Source organism: Acanthaster planci, linkage group LG11 (assembly GCF_054643075.1).
Source record: "Acanthaster planci isolate LZ-2023a linkage group LG11, COTS_SCS, whole genome shotgun sequence".
Classification (NCBI taxonomy): Eukaryota; Metazoa; Echinodermata; class Asteroidea; order Valvatida; family Acanthasteridae; genus Acanthaster; species Acanthaster planci.
The window spans coordinates 13,392,426-13,408,016 of NC_141787.1; the positions used below are offsets into that span (position 1 = coordinate 13,392,426).

The following is a 15,591-nucleotide window of genomic DNA, read 5'->3' on the forward strand; positions in this document are numbered from 1 at the left end:
AAACCTTGGTACACGTACTTCACTTGCCACCTTTACCATGAAAAGCTTCAGATCTCATATTCCCATCGTATTGCAGCTGTACCACACTTGCCCACCCTCAAAGTCAGATCAAACGGTCGGGTTCTTTGGGTGTTTCATTGGTACTTGTATAATAGGCATATTTGAAGATTTTTGGCTTCAATGAGACTGATCATGAAACAAATGGACAAAACAGGATAATAAAAGATAGCATCAACTCAACTTGCCGTCTGACTTTACAAATTATATGTCCACTGTCTCTTTCTTCACAGTTTTATTGTGATCATAACTCTCGTATTAAGTTTCATTTCATAAGGTATCACTACTAAGTAACTTGGCTGCTTTGACCATGGAGGTAGGTACTTTGTCGTCCAGTTTGAATTGGCCGCGTGCCGAACCCTTCGAATCACTGATGTGAAAACGACGAAAATATTCGATTTGTTGTTTTAACTTGTAAAAAAAATTGTCGGATACCTACCTGTAACATGCTTCAAGTTGGAAATAAATATCATCTAACAGTTCCCCTCCCCCCCAAAAAAAAAATCGGGTTTTTTTTTTTTAATTCCAGGAGGTTACCCATTGCTGAACGTTGCTGTCCCTTGCTCGCCTCGATGAATAGAGGGCGCGCCCCAGGAAACTTTGCGCAAGCCAGCACACTACGCTGCCCTTTTGTACCCTGGCCCCGGCCACCAGCGCGCGGGGCCGCGGCGCCCGTTGACCTAGTACCTGGGCAGTGTGAGGAGCCGTTTCGTAAGTCAAGTAGGCTAGACCTAAGTATTGTAATTTTAATATCGGTGATTTCGATACTGTATGATACATGTACCTGAGTGAGGTGGTACAATGGCACGATCGGGTGAAGAAAATGGGGCCTCAGCGAGCAAGGACGGTAAAGGTACTAACGAAGTAATGCCACTCTTTGTTTTGTAGGCCTAGTCAGGCCCGTAGTTTTAATCATATTCTGAGTAATAAAACAGAGATTCGGGACCTATGTCGATTTTTGGGGGTCTTCCTGGGGATGGACGCAGGGGGGTTTGCAGCGGCGAGCGCCATTGAGGATGACAGTAGATTGGCAATTGCCGACTGCAGCTTCCTGATTACACTCTGTTGGTTGTGTATAAAATCAAAGTCTCTGTTTCTACCGCCATGGTTTTTTATGGAGGGTTTAGTGCAGGTCATGGAAGTGGAAAATTTGAAATACTTTCCACAGTTTCAGTTCAATGCTGTTTTACTTTTTAGCAATGGCTGACCTGAGCTTTATTGAGATTTTAAGTGATCAAGAAAGTGCAGGCAGGATGCAACATTCTTTCTTGAGAGATGATCAATCCAAGTTTGAGCCAGAGGCTACAGACTAATGTCATAACTTGGTTGGATATGGGCAATCCAACTTACAATGGGCTTTCCGTATGGGCGTACTTCAAAGTGTCCTCGGTGTGACCATATGTTTTTAATATGCTATTTTGTTTTATGAAATAAATCAATTAATAAAAATAATAATAGCATATAATATAAGAACATATAAAGCTGCAATGAATTTTTCTGCGACACAATTTTTCTTAAACTTTGTATGCTTCTTCAATGTATGAAAGCTCTTTTTTTTCCTGCTTGGTTAAATGCTTTTTAAAAAGTGCTCTTTTTTAACCAATTAATGTTATCCATGCTTTCCTGTACAACTGAGGGCGCTGTTGCTGTGAAGTCATCTAGGGAAGACATGGTTCAGTGCATAGGTGTTTCAGTTCAAATTGTGGACCCAGAATTTACCTACTGAAAACATTTCTGAGAGAGGGATTGACGCTTGCTTATTGTGATGCACAATGACAACAAAGAATCAACAGAGAAAACTGAGTTCAACAAAATCTACAAAAGTATTGGACTTTTTTGTGTACAAACCAATGTAACATTGAGGCTTTTTCCCGAGATGACATCAGTTTTGCTCATGAATATGGAAGTGCTCATTAGCATAAACACCAAAAAGGCATTAAAAATACCTTTACAAAAGTGAAATAAAAGTTGAAAATAAAGGTTGCTAAGTGAGACACAAAGGTGCATTTTGGAGTTTTGTATTAAAATATACTGATGGCAACGACCTTTTAACAATGATTTGGTTTACCGTTTAGTGTGCATTATAACTGGAGCAAATAGAGGCGTGGGCTTGAAGGCCACAGAAAAATATGCAGCAGCCGGCTACGAGGTCATCATGGCCTGTCGAGACCAGACCAAAGCAGAGGATGCGATCAGTGGCATCAAAAGAACCAACCCAGATGCAAAGCTAACCTTCATGAAGGTGTGAACTTGCACTGTTTTGTGTTTAACCTACGTTATCTGTGTTTAAAACAGGTTTTACGGTAGAGAATTTGGGCAAGTTTGAGTGACAAACACTCGTCCACCCACCTGTTCATTTTCCAATTGGTGGAGCACTGATATGGTGTCCTTGAGGTCATGGGTTCAAATCCTGCTACTGTCAATTTCTTTGCTTGTTATAAAATTGGAGGATTGAAGGCTCTATCTAAAGGTTTAATTATCCATAACCCCATATCCTTCAAAATCCTCGAGGAGGTTTCAAAAGAATTTTTGTGGGATCAAGGAATGTAGGAACTTGAGTTGTCAGAAACTATCTACTCAGGTGACACTAGGTGCTTCATGATTCATTGATTTTGAATCGACAGCTTGACCTTGCTTCCCTGAAGTCGGTGCGCCAGTTCGTGGACGAATTCCACGCCACAGCCAAGCCCTTGCACATCCTGTGCAACAACGCCGGCATGACCACGGGTTTCAGGAACGGCAAGGGACCATTCAAGACAGAAGATGGCTTCGAGGTCACTTTTGGAATCAACCACCTGGGTAACTCGTCCATCTTCGTTTCTAATTTGTAATTTTCAAGTGTGGTAAAAGTACTGATAAAAACTTACAGATATTAAAGTCACATGTATTGTGCCACATAAAATGTGAAACTTGTGTTTCTGTGGATGAAAGCATTTAAGAAGATGTGAAGCAAATCTGTTTATGGGAAATGCTTTTTTTTTATAAACAGACTTAAATTGTACAGGATCGCGATATAGCTTTGGTATATTTCTTGTTCTGAGAATTTTTGGTTATTCTGATTTCACCTCTTTCTGATCGGTTGTACCAATGATGTGTTCTGTCTCATGACGCTAGGCCTAATGGGCCTAATGAATATTCATGTTGGCATCAGCAACCTTTAAACTTCAACCACACCTATCCAGGTCATTTCCTGTTGACCTTGCTGCTGTTGGATGACCTGAAGAAGACTGCATCAGAAGCCGGCGAGGCTCGCATTGTCGTGACAGCATCCTCCCTTCATGATCCAGATAGTATAAAAGGCATGCGAGGTAGGTGTCTTCTGTTTTAAATTTTAAATGGTTGAGAAAAAAAATGGTATTAGCCAGAAAACAGCTTTTTTATACGCTGCTCTAGATAATAAATAAGATATAAAATAAACTGAAAGTAAATTTATATTTTAGGGTCTTAGAAAACACATTTAATTCTGCTTTTTTGGGGTTGGTATATCTAGCACCAGGTGCTCACCTTGACTTTGACAATCTGCAACTCCTGGAGGGCCCATACAACGGCGAGCTGGCATACAAGAACTCCAAACTGGCCAATGTGCTCTTTACCAAGGAACTTGCTAGGAGACTTGGAGAGTCAGGGGTCACAGTCAATGCACTCTGCCCAGGTAAGTATTGACTGATGTCAAGCTGGCCAATGTGGTCTCTGATAAGGACGCTTGTGAGGAGACAAGCAGGTTCAGGGCTTATCACCGTCTGCCCGGGTAGGTATTTAGTAGGCCTGTATCCAAGATGAGCAATCTTGTGTAAAAGTTGTGTTTGGCTGTGGGTCTTCTCTGTTACCATCAGTGGTAAAACCGAAAGCTGCAGCCACAAGATGGCTTTTCTGGACGGGGCCTGAGCCTTCTCAGGGGGTGAAGGCAGGTTTAATACAAACCTGGCTTGGTACATCATAATCAAGAATAAGTCACCAAGACTGTTCTGCATAATCATCGAGTAAAATGAGCCCATAGGGCAAAATCTGGACTGACTTTTATTTTTCAGGTCCTTGTATTTTAGAAAGTTTATTTAATGTTAAAAATAATTAAAGTAGAATTTCTTTTTCGTAGCATGCAGTCATCTCTAAAGTTTATTTTCAGCATGTTCATTGGTGTGAGAAGAAATGAAGCCAAGAATTACTAATACGTGGAATTGTAAAAAGAGGGAACGTTGACCAATTTTATTGCTTTGCTCCTCCCGTAATGGAAGCAGTTAGACAATTCAGTGTCTTGTAACTTTGTTTTGTCACAATTTTCCCACTCTCCAGGGTTCATCCCATCGACTGGGTTAATCCGAAATGAGAGCAGCATGAAGAGGTTTATGCTGACCAAGGTACTGTACCCGATGTTCAAATGGAAGGGAATTACCAGGACGGAAATCCAGGGAGGGGAGTCTGTTTACCATGCCGGCACCGACCCAAACCTGAAAGGTAGGCAAGGAAGTCAGGAATCTAAACCCGCAAGGGGAAGGAGGGTGGCCACTCCCCCCCCCTCCAACCCACTTTTTCAATTTGGAGGTAACAGCTCCCTACTTTTGGCAAGACTGTTAATGGCTGATGCCTGATAGTCTCACAGATGACCCCCCCCTTTTGAAAACTGTTGCCGCCATTGTTTAAGTGACCATATGGAAAACAGTTTGTCTGGTGATATTAGCCGTGTTGATAGTATGTGCTGCATTCACATAACGGCACTCCACTGACCGAATTATGTGATGTATTTGAAGTGAAGGCTTTTTGGGACTTTGTGCCGTGTTTGTTCATTTGTACCACAATTGTTTAATCACAAATCAACCAGTGCCATGATAGCATGAGTCACCTGGTCCCATTTCAAATGGACCAACTCATTTTTTGCCAACAGTATTCTTTAACATTCTTTCACGACAGTCTGAAGGAATCTTTGTTTTTCTCCCCGGCAGGGAAAACGGGCGGCTACTACCGGGACTGCAAAGAGACAGAGAGCTCAGTGGAATCCAACGACACAGCGGTGGCCAAGAAATTATGGGACGTCAGCGCCCAGATGGTGAACTTAGAGGAGGAAAAGAATCTCTGAGAGGAAAAAAACAGAGGGAACGTTTATTTTGGTCTCTTTTTTTCTATTCATTATCATTCCATTTCATAAAAACGATTTTCCTTCATTTTATGATGGCCAGATGCTGAATAGTGAACATGCGGGTTGCCATGGCATTTTTCACACTCAGGAATTATATGCATGTTGAATTTTTGCTTGGACCAAATTGAGTGCCTGGCTGTCAACCGGGCTACGAGGGTTGGCACTGAATTTAATGGATAATTTGTAAGAACCAGGAATTTTCTCATTGAATTCAAAATGCTAATCATATTTCTTCATCACAGACTGACAAATGAATCACAAGTAATCATCACGTTAACAATTCCTTGAAGCAAGGTTTAAGTTCAAAATGATTCTTATGAATGTAGTAGCTAGGAATCTTTCCAAAAACCTTTTTAGCTCACTTTACAAGCTTTTACCAATTTTGCAACATTCAATAATTGTTAAAGCTGTACCAAAATTGACCTGACAAATTGTTAATCTTAATTACAGCATTCAGGGTGAATGTTCACAGTAAAATGATATCTGTCATTTAAGCAGTTCTGAATTTCTTGTGTTGCTGTCATTGATTGATATATTAAAATTTGTTGTGTAAATGTGGTAACATATTTTTAAGTGAAATAATATCCATTTTGTGCTGGCAAATGGAGTTGAATGTATTGTTTCTAAAACCTAACTTGAAAAGATGGAAGATAATTCACATTGGTTTTCTAAATGCCACTTCAATCCAAGTATGATATATTTTCTTATTGTACAGAATGACTCATTAAATTGACACTAGAAAAATAGCTTCAAATAAAGTCAATAGTTTGTATCAATAAAATTGGAAATAAATGTTTTGTGTCAGTGGAAGTTGGTTGAATGTGTTGTTGAAACTTTGCTCTGAGTGTTTGATTGTAATTGGCAGAAATCGCATCCTTGCTCAATCCAAAGTCACTGTTTTGACTGATGTACTAAAATATCTCTTTTAAATCTGTTTATGGTACATGTAGTATATGTGGAAATTGAAGTCATCTTCATATCAATTATATAAATTTCAAAAGTACATGAATTCAGCAATGTGCTGGACAGAAATAGTCATGTTTTCTTAATGAAACCTATGAAAGATTTTGTTAAAGTATTGGAGAGAGACGGAGTATGAGCCAGACAAATGCAGACAAAATCTTTGGAGACAGGTTCACACGTAACCGCTTATTAAGAGTGTTAGCAGGCTATAGTATAACATTTCCAGGCCCATAACTAGGACTTGCCGGGGGTGCGAATCCTAAAAGCGGACCAAGCACAGATCTTTGGCTTTTTTATTTTGAAAAACAGAAGGATTTCTGAGGTCGTACCAGTTGTTTTGGAGGGGTTACAAGTAAACTCCCGAAGATTGACTGAGACAAAAAATACCAGTGCGTGCGGTATTTTTATTTTTTTTGCACAAAATGTTCTAGCAAAATCTTTTCTTGCCTCAAAAGTGGACCTTGTAGTCGGGGGGGTGCAGAGGGTGTGTCCAGTTACGGGCCTGATTTCTCAACTGAAGCAGGGACGTACCACCTATGTCTTCCCACTAGCGAGTTTACTAAACGGAAATGAGAAAATCATGATTTTTAAAAAGTGGGCGGCCCCCGCTATCACTACCCTGTACCAGCGTCTTGTGAACCAGGCTAACAAAATTAGACTGCAGACGTATTTTGACAGCGAAACATCGTATGGTACATGGTCGACAGGGGGCGCTGTATATTTTCAGATTCATCATTGCATTGTTAACTGGATGGTCATTCGGAGAGCCAGCTGATAGGCACACGTCTTTTTATAAATTTTAAAAGACATTTATTATAACTTCGAACGGAAATATGGATTCAGCCAAAGTTGACGGCCAGCTCAAGTAAGCCATTGTTGTCATTTTTCTTTCTTGCCCGTTGATATAAAGCGTAACTTTGATCGTGCTTTAAGTTTAATGCAGCGCAGTGTTGCGTTTTTTTTTACCTTGCCCGATTGCAGCGCGTGGTGCAACTACCCGATCTGTCAAGCGGCTGTTTTGCTATACGAGTAAGGCCTACCAGCCTACGCACATTTACATGGGACAGAAGGTTGTGCTGAGTTGGTTCAAATGCACACTGTAATTTAAGGGAAAGAGTTCCATATCCAGACATCACTTGACCCCTTGTGTACAAACGTACCCTGTGGGACTTGTTGGCCCGAAAATTTAAGTGTTTTCTCGGTAAATGCTTTAAGTTCAATATTTTCCCTACTAGTTTCCAGGACATTTTTTAGATACCTACTAGACATGCTAGACCTAGCCTACACATGTATCCACAACTCACCATAATTCACACACTTAGTACTTTGACCAAAATTTGTTCTTATTCTGATTTTTTTTATAGCTTATTTTTCAGTAGTGACTTAGAATTCTTGAAGTAAATTTTCAGTAGTTGAACTTGAGTGTTGGATTAAAATCCTACTTGGAATAATATAATGAAGAACATCAGATGTCGCTGAAGTAGCGGGAACAGTGTCGTCTGCAAACGTGGTGGATTGGCCATAGTAAAACCTACGTCACCATAATTCATGCACACGTCATTTTACAGGGTATTGGTAATGCCCTACTTCTGAAAAAATCAGCCAGTTAATATCACTTGAATAAGGAATTATTTTTGCATTCATTACTTAAAGACACTTTTATTGGCAATAGCTTGGCTTCCCATCATTTAGTCTTTTTCGTTCTCCTAGATTTTAATTTTTTTCAATTCAAGTTGAAGTTACAGTGAGGCATGAATTTTTTTCTTTCTTGTAAATCATAATTAGCATTAATATGAGTTATTTATCTGGATATTATGACAAAGCTTCTCTTTCTACATGCATTTCTGAAAAAAGTAAAGAAATACAGTTCCACCAAATCTGCGACCATCGTCGCCAACGGGACTCTCAAAATATAATATATATATATACTTTTTATAACGCTCTCAATATTTGGCGAAAGTTGATTGAAGTCATCATTGGTGCCAGTAACGGACGTCCAGCATTGATCATGAACAAGCAGCAATCATTTGTCCATTTTCTAGACAATTTTTAACCAGTTCATTTTTGTATTTAGTCTGTAAAGTAAAGTTTATGCTCTGTTGACATTTTTCCCAAAGTCTTCCTGGAAAGGCTTTTAATTAGCACAAAGCTGCCAAAAGAAAGTGGCAATCAATCATCGACAGTAAATTAACGTCAGTGCATAATTCCGTTGAAGAGTTTCACGATGATAAAGTTGGATGCATGAATATTTGTATGGGTGAATTTAGGGTACTCCAAGATACCATCAGGCCTAGTACAAGGCCTACTAACCTAACTGCGTGACCATAGAGTTGCCAGGTCTGTTATATCACCACTTCCTCTGAAAACCAATCAGACTTGACAATACGTGTAGGTGGTGAAATTAAGGCGATCTGGTCATCGTGAGGTCATTGCAGAGAAGAGTAAGTGGCATCCGTGCATGGAATTCTTTCCAACAATAGTTTCATTTGGTTTATTCCAATTCCATTAACGTAAAAATTGAGTGTGCTGAGTGAGTTCCTGAGGAAATAAAAGAAAAACCATTGGACAAGGTGTTTTGACTCTTCATCACTGAATGCTGCATGAAGATAAAATACCGCAGACAGTTGAAAGGTTGTGTGCTTGCATATGCACGCAAGAAAGCATTACAACTACAGCCTAATATTGTCAACTTATTCTGATTTTGAAACTCCAGTTCAGCAGATCCCAAGAAAGAGGGCACGGCGGTACAGGCGGTCACCCAGGGCTTACCCAAGTGCGTTGCTGACGCGGTTTTTGTACCGAGCGAGGATATGCCAGCCAATTCCGTCCCTGTGCGTGGTTATGACTTCAACCAGGGTATCGACTACCACAAGCTGATGCAGAGCTACCGGACGTCAGGATTCCAGGCAACCAATTTTGGCCTTGCCGTCGAGGAGATTAACAAGATGGTGAGCAATTTAAGGCAGTCACAGATTCATGCCGTGGGTTTTTTGTGCGTGTATGGTGAAAGAGATTGAAAGTCAATCACTGTCTGATGGAGCAATGCTACAGTCGATGACAGGAAGCGTCTCAGCCGGATGGTTTGCAATACAAGTAAGATCAACGGATGCCAGTCTTCCGTCACTAAATGATCTGTACCACTCCAGAGCTAAAAGAGAGTTCAGTCCATTGTTGATGATAAGTTTCATCCAGCTCATGACCTCTTTCAGCTCATGACCTCTTCCAGCTCATGACCTCTTCCAGCTCATGACCTCTTTCAGCTCATGACCTCTTCCAGCTCATGACCTCTTCCAGCTCATGACCTCTTCCAGCTCATGACCTCTTCCAGCTCATGACCTCTTCCAGCTCATGACCTCTTTCAGCCTGTGCGGTCAGGTAACCGGTATTGTTCAATAAAATCAGGATCTAATCGCACACTGCAGAGGTTTTATCCAACATCAATCCGCATCCTCAATGACAGCATCTAGGTACATGTCGCTCCAGCTCTAGTCTGTACTTGAAATGCATTCCTCATCTGTTTGGTCACGCTCTGAGTCATCACTCTTGTTGTTTACTTTCAATATAAGGTTTTTATATTTCTATTTAAGACGAAATGTATTTCACAATAAGATGATAATAAAACAACATCATATATCCAAGACTAAGACCTGTTTAAAAGCTTAAAAAGAAAATTTTAAAGTGTCAAATTTCCAATTGGAGGAAGGCAACTGGGAGAGCGACAGTTTGGGGAGTGTGTGCCTATGTCAGCCCCCTTCCCCTTTTGAGTATGCTGCTTCTTTGGCATAAGGAATTCATGAACAGTTTACTTGTGGAAGAGATCAAGTCCTCAGCATTTCACTAAAACTGAGTGAAACTGAACGATTTGAATCTTTTGAGTGTGACTGGCCTAAGACACACTGATCTGCCCAGATCTTTTAAAATTCAAGTAGGGAAAAACCACCAAAAAAAAGGAAACCGCTGAGAACTAAGAAGCGAGTTGAGACAGGAAACTTTTTACTGGCCTGGTGGCCTTGGTGCTACAGTATCAGGCCCAAAAAAGTCTCCGGTTTCTGATCGGTACGTCTGTCGCCGCAGCCCTGCGCATCGGTAAAATAAAAAAAGTTTTTTGTTGATATAATATGATGTCTAAAAGCTACCAAACTTGCTCGCTTGACTGGAATCCTGCTACTGTGTAATTTTAATGTCTTTTAGATAGGGTACTATATGTACCATTAAATAATAATGTGCAGTGAAGGATTCCCTCTAGGATGATGTGATATCTGTTTTAAACATTGACATCTGGGAACCAGGCAAACGAGGTGGTCTTTCATGTATGTCCTGTGTACAAGCTGAAAATGTGTTTAAACAGTAAATAGTGAGGGGGCCAGTCTATTTCAGTGTTGCCAGTGGCGATACAGAAGTACATACCAATATGTACGTGTACATCTCTAGGAAAAAAAATTGGGGGGGGGGGAAATAATGAGCAGTGTCACTGCACCACTTTTGGAGCCAGCCCCTGACCAGAAACCGGAAACTTTATTTTTTTTTTGGCCTTAATGCTTGTTTTTTCTTCCCTCCTATAGTTGGACAAGAAAGCAGAGCCCCTGAGCGAAGAGGAGGTTGCCCTGGGAACAGAGTTGAACCCCGTCCACCGCACCAAGACCAGCTGCACCATCTTCCTGGGCTACACCTCCAACCTTATATCCTCGGGACTCCGGGAAAACTTGCGTTTCTTGGCTCAGCACAACCTGGTGGGCCTGAAGTCCTTAACGTTTGTCCTCAACAGTTTTGTTTTCAAGGTGTTCCTATGAGGTGACCCGCTCTGTGAGGAGACAAAAGTCGCGTGGATCACTGTGAAATAAATCGCCTCCGACAGAACTTTGCACAGTGTCAATCAGCTGGAATCCCTCAATTTTTCATCCCCATAGTCTTCATTTTCATCAAAAGGATTCCAAACTGATCGCTACTTCAAAACAAAGAGCTGAGCTTGTTCTTTTGAATGCAAACTAAAACCCAAATGTACCACTGGCAACTCCATAGTAGAATTTAGTAGAACTGAAATCGTACGAAATGGGTATTTGGCATAGGCTCATTTTTTTCTGTTGACTGCATAGATAATTTTGCCGTATGTCTACCGGTGGCAGTGTTTGTAACCAAGGGGGGGATCCCCAACTTCCTCACTTGAGGCCTTTGCTCCACCCACCCCCCCCACCGGCTGAATGAATAGGAGTACAAAATAATTTTAGCTCTCTGAATCCTTTGGCAATAAGTCCCTATACAAATCAATAATGAGCACATTTTTGGTACTTGCACTTTTTGAGAAGTACTTGTACTCACACTCACAGAGAGTACTCATTGACATGAACTTGACAGCAGTGCTGTATTTGACCATACGTAGGTGGACGTCATAGTGACCACGGCCGGTGGCATTGAGGAGGATTTCGTCAAGTGCCTTGCCCCGACCTTCCTCGGTGACTTCCGCTTGCCCGGCCGGCAGCTGCGGTCCAAGGGCATCAACCGTATCGGCAACCTCCTCGTCCCCAATGACAACTACGGCCTCTTTGAGGACTGGATCATGAAGATCTTTGATGAGATGTTGGAGGAGCAGAATACTCAGGTAATGGATAGATATTTTTGAAAAAAGGAGACAGCGCCATCGCGCTCAGTGTACATTTCCTTTGATGCTGAAACAGCAAACATCACTGACCTTGTCAGGGTTCTTTTCCGCTTTAGTGACAAAGTTTATTGGAACCGGTGAAGTAAATGTGGTCACTTTTTAGATCAGTTCTCCTCTATTCTTTGGGAAAGTGAAATTAAAATTATGGGAACCAGTGAGGCAAAATGTTGTCACTGCAAGAGTGGTTTCCATCTCTCTCCTTCAGAAATCTAGAGTATGTTTTTGCAGAACCAGACTATGTTCATATCCCATTGTGAGGCTGCACGGCGCCCTCTGTAGTGGTGCACAAAACCTACAACTGTGACATTCGGCTGTATGAGATCCACACATATTGGGGTCAAATGATGGTAAAGTATCACACCTTTGACAAATTTTGGCTCTTTGTTTTAGTTTTTGTTTTTTTCCCCGCCAGGGAGTGCATTGGACGCCATCACGTATGATTGCCAGGCTAGGCAAGGAGATCAACCACCCAGACTCTGTGTACTACTGGGCCTACAAGGTAAAAACAAAATGACAAAAGTAGCCTGCGTACCATACAGTTACCATTTTTTGGTTCACTTAGGTGAACACTTTGTATTTTAAACAGGTTTTTTTTTAAGCTGACTGAGGTTGGAAAGATATGAAGTGAACGGTTTGTAGCATCAGCCAGTGAACAGTGATTAATGTCTGAGTTTTTTGTCTGTTGTACAAATGTTTTGGCATCAAAATATTGTACACTGGTTAGAGAACCTGATTGAAGTGGGTACCTCAATCCTCGGGTTGCAGTGCCATGCAGACAGTGCTGAGGCACCCGACTAATTGTTGACTACACGTTTTCTTCATTTGCATCAACTGCTGGCTGTGTCCTCAATTTGCAGAACAACATTCCGGTTTTCTGTCCAGCGATTACTGACGGTTCCATTGGTGATATGCTGTTCTTCCATTCCTACAAGAAACCTGGTCTAGTGTTGGACATCGTTGAGGGTGAGTGAGCTAATCCGGGGTTGTTATGAGGAGTTCCAAAGGGGCCAAATGAATGGCTTGGTTGGTGGAGCACCTGTGCTTAAATGTGGTGGTCATGGGTTCAAATCCTGTTCTTGTCCTTATATTTGTTTGTTTATTGTGGAAAGATTTCTTCCTGTAGCGAACTGATTGATGAGCACCCAGGTATCTTTTTGCTGTGCATATTTTTATGTTGACAATTGTTTATACCCCAACAACTTTGTCCTTTATTGTTTTGTTGGTAGAACACCTGTACTTTACTGTGGAGACAGTTGGTCCAAGTCCCGCCTTGGTTGTTCTCTTTCGTTCACTTTGAAAATGAAATTTCTGCCCGCTAGATATTCGTCGGATGAACAGCCAGGCCATCTTTGCTGCCAACTCGGGCATGATCATACTAGGAGGCGGACTGGTCAAGCACCACATCTGCAACGCCAACTTGATGGTAAGACCGTGTCCGAAGAGGCTTCCAGAGCTACGGCTCCATCTGTTGTCTGCGCGTCTCCGCGTAATTTCCAATGAAGAAAGACCTAGACCTAGCTCTAGACAACAAATTCGAACGCAGCCTAAGTCACGTCACAGGAGCAAGTCCGGGCAAGCATGGTCTTTGAATGGTAATGAACCGTGAGCGCATTCGTACTGACCGGTGTACTAGACGTACTGTGAGTGTATTTGTTGTAGACTAACGGCTTTTGTGTTGTGGGCTGAACAGACTTGCATTGCTGGTAAGACAACTGCTGGCAGTTTCGAGAGCATGCCTTAGCAACTCGGGGAATAAACCTGTAACTGCAAAGCATACCCCCTAGATATGAGTGCACGAGTACATAACTTTGCTACAAAGGTGCCCTGTGAAGATTTTGTCAGTAGTCAACGCGTCAGCGATTTGGCGGTTAATTCGCTGACCAACTGAATTTGATAAATACTCCAACAATCACTGCCCTGGTTTGTATTTCAGAGGAACGGAGCCGATTTTTCAGTCTTTGTGAATGTTGCGAGTGAGTTTGACGGTTCTGATTCCGGAGCTCGACCGGACGAGGCAATTTCCTGGGGGAAAATCAAGCCGACGGCGACCCCAGTCAAGGTAGCTCACAGTAGCCTCCTTTCAAGTCAGTCTGACGTCAACAGTTTGTTTGAATCCCAGAATGTTCTTGTAGCGCCTTGGCCATGTTTCCCTTGGCCACATCCAGTGCATATTTGTTAATAATTGGTCTTGGCAAGAAACAAACAAGTCATACCAAGTCTATTTATAGTCCATTAGAACTCCCTTCTGCGTTCCTTCAATTCATCAATGCATTTACTGATTTAGTAACTTAAACCATTCTTCACATAAAGGCTACAAAATCTCGGATTCATGAATTATCAGATGACTTGATTGCATTTTTCGTTCCCTGTCATTCACCCACAGATCTACGGAGAGGCCACTCTGGTAGTGCCATTGCTGATAGCCGAAACCTTTGCCCGGCGAGTCCAACTGCCGCATAAAACTGAGGAGATCATTAAATAGAGCGGAAGCCCTCCCATCAAACAGGCTGTTATATCTCTCTGTTATCTTAAGAAGGAGATTGCAAGAGGTTGTGATGAGGGCTGCTCGGGTGTGTGGCTGCCAGCGTTTAACTGAAGTACAACCTGCCCCCCTCTGTGCTCAACTTCCATCTCAGCACCAGACAGTAGTTGGACTTCGTAATTTTAGACGAATACCTTTTCCCGTCAATCTCTGATTTGCAATCTAATTGGACCCAAAGCCTGGGTCCCTTGGGAGTATTTGTGAAGTTTATAATAGCCATTATGTATGAACGGGAAAGCGTTGCAAGTATTTTATCTTATTTTATTTTGACAGTACATAATATTGGTAGTGTAGTCGCATTTCGACGGGCCCAGTAGGAGGACATGTAGAGGTGAGACTCCACGTATGATTACATCACCATTGATAATCACTGGAGAATTACGGAACAGCACTGCACCTTTTCTGTGGTGCAGGTATGCACTTATTATTAAGGTCTACCCTATTCCTCACAGAGCATCGCTCTCTGCTTTTACACAAAGACATCTTGGTTTTGTGCACATTCTGTTGAAATTGATTGTGCAATTTTTGTGGCACCAGCTCCAGGGAACCAGTGAGCATATGTTATGTACCACTCTTGGCTCTTGTAAGTTGATGAGAGATCTCTTTACATGTGCAGTCAGATGTAGGATCTTGAATTGCATCCCTTGTTGGTCCCGAGATAAACAAAACGGTTCTGAAGTTGATGTTCTAAGGTTTTCCTTTGTGAAATCTTTTCATCAAAAAGGTAGAGTAACATTACACAATGGTCACATATTATTTTCAGGCGTGAATTTTATATTACGTGACTCTTTACTGGACTTATGGAATGGAGGAGGACAGGGAAAAGATATTTGACAACATCATAAATCCCCTTTTAATCTGCTTACTCAGTTAAAGGTCAAAGTATGGCTTAGTGCATTTCTTCTCGTTCTCAGCATTGTGTTCCAACTTTACTGTCAATGTTATTATGATGGTCATCAGTACAAGCATGGAAGGAATAAGGATTTGTCAGAACCACTTGGTGACGGTTGAAAATAATTTGTTCATTTATGAGAAAAATGAAAAAATGCACGATGTAATTATGCAGACGTATGCAAATGATTTGGACACAGCCTAATCTACCATTCAGAAGCCTACACCATACTTGCAACGTCTTGAAATAAGACTAGCCTCGACTGTTCGTGTCTAATGATGGCGCCCTTTATGTCGCGCCAATTCTCACACATCATCATGTGAGTATGATGTTTGATGACCTGACTTGCC

The 15,591-nt window shown here is 41.6% G+C and overlaps 2 protein-coding genes across 3 annotated transcripts; both read left to right on the top strand.

Moving 5' to 3' along the window:
- The first annotated feature begins 592 nt into the window (after positions 1 to 592).
- LOC110981431 (retinol dehydrogenase 14-like) lies at positions 593 to 5,998 on the top strand. 2 transcript variants are annotated; one of them, XM_087143033.1, is made up of 7 exons: positions 593 to 768; positions 2,133 to 2,299; positions 2,682 to 2,856; positions 3,240 to 3,365; positions 3,548 to 3,709; positions 4,348 to 4,509; positions 4,995 to 5,998. In XM_087143033.1, the coding sequence occupies exons 1-7, from the start codon at positions 630 to 632 to the stop codon at positions 5,126 to 5,128; spliced, it is 1,065 nt and encodes a 354-aa protein (XP_086999159.1). In that variant the 5' UTR covers positions 593 to 629; the 3' UTR covers positions 5,129 to 5,998. The 2 variants fall into 2 exon arrangements, with proteins under 2 accessions (XP_086999159.1, XP_086999160.1); XM_087143034.1 differs by having other exon boundaries at positions 677 to 910.
- Positions 5,999 to 6,891: 893 nt separating this feature from the next.
- LOC110981409 (deoxyhypusine synthase-like) lies at positions 6,892 to 14,330 on the top strand. The gene is made up of 9 exons (XM_022238964.2): positions 6,892 to 7,016; positions 8,865 to 9,099; positions 10,714 to 10,881; positions 11,529 to 11,747; positions 12,220 to 12,306; positions 12,665 to 12,770; positions 13,127 to 13,230; positions 13,741 to 13,866; positions 14,191 to 14,330. The coding sequence occupies exons 1-9, from the start codon at positions 6,985 to 6,987 to the stop codon at positions 14,287 to 14,289; spliced, it is 1,176 nt and encodes a 391-aa protein (XP_022094656.1). The 5' UTR covers positions 6,892 to 6,984; the 3' UTR covers positions 14,290 to 14,330.
- Positions 14,331 to 15,591: the final 1,261 nt, after the last annotated feature.

Bases quoted from the DNA above. Each gene is read 5' to 3' on its own strand.
- LOC110981431 (XM_087143033.1), top strand. From the start codon at position 630: ATGAATAGAGGGCGCGCCCCAGGAAACTTTGCGCAAGCCAGCACACTA. The intron at 769-2,132 runs GTAAGTCAAGTA...TTTACCGTTTAG, and splicing joins GCAGTGTGAGGAGCCGTTTC to TGTGCATTATAACTGGAGCA. The intron at 2,857-3,239 runs GTAACTCGTCCA...ACACCTATCCAG, and splicing joins TTTTGGAATCAACCACCTGG to GTCATTTCCTGTTGACCTTG.
- LOC110981409 (XM_022238964.2), top strand. From the start codon at position 6,985: ATGGATTCAGCCAAAGTTGACGGCCAGCTCAA. The intron at 7,017-8,864 runs GTAAGCCATTGT...TTGAAACTCCAG, and splicing joins AAAGTTGACGGCCAGCTCAA to TTCAGCAGATCCCAAGAAAG. The intron at 11,748-12,219 runs GTAATGGATAGA...TTTCCCCGCCAG, and splicing joins TGGAGGAGCAGAATACTCAG to GGAGTGCATTGGACGCCATC.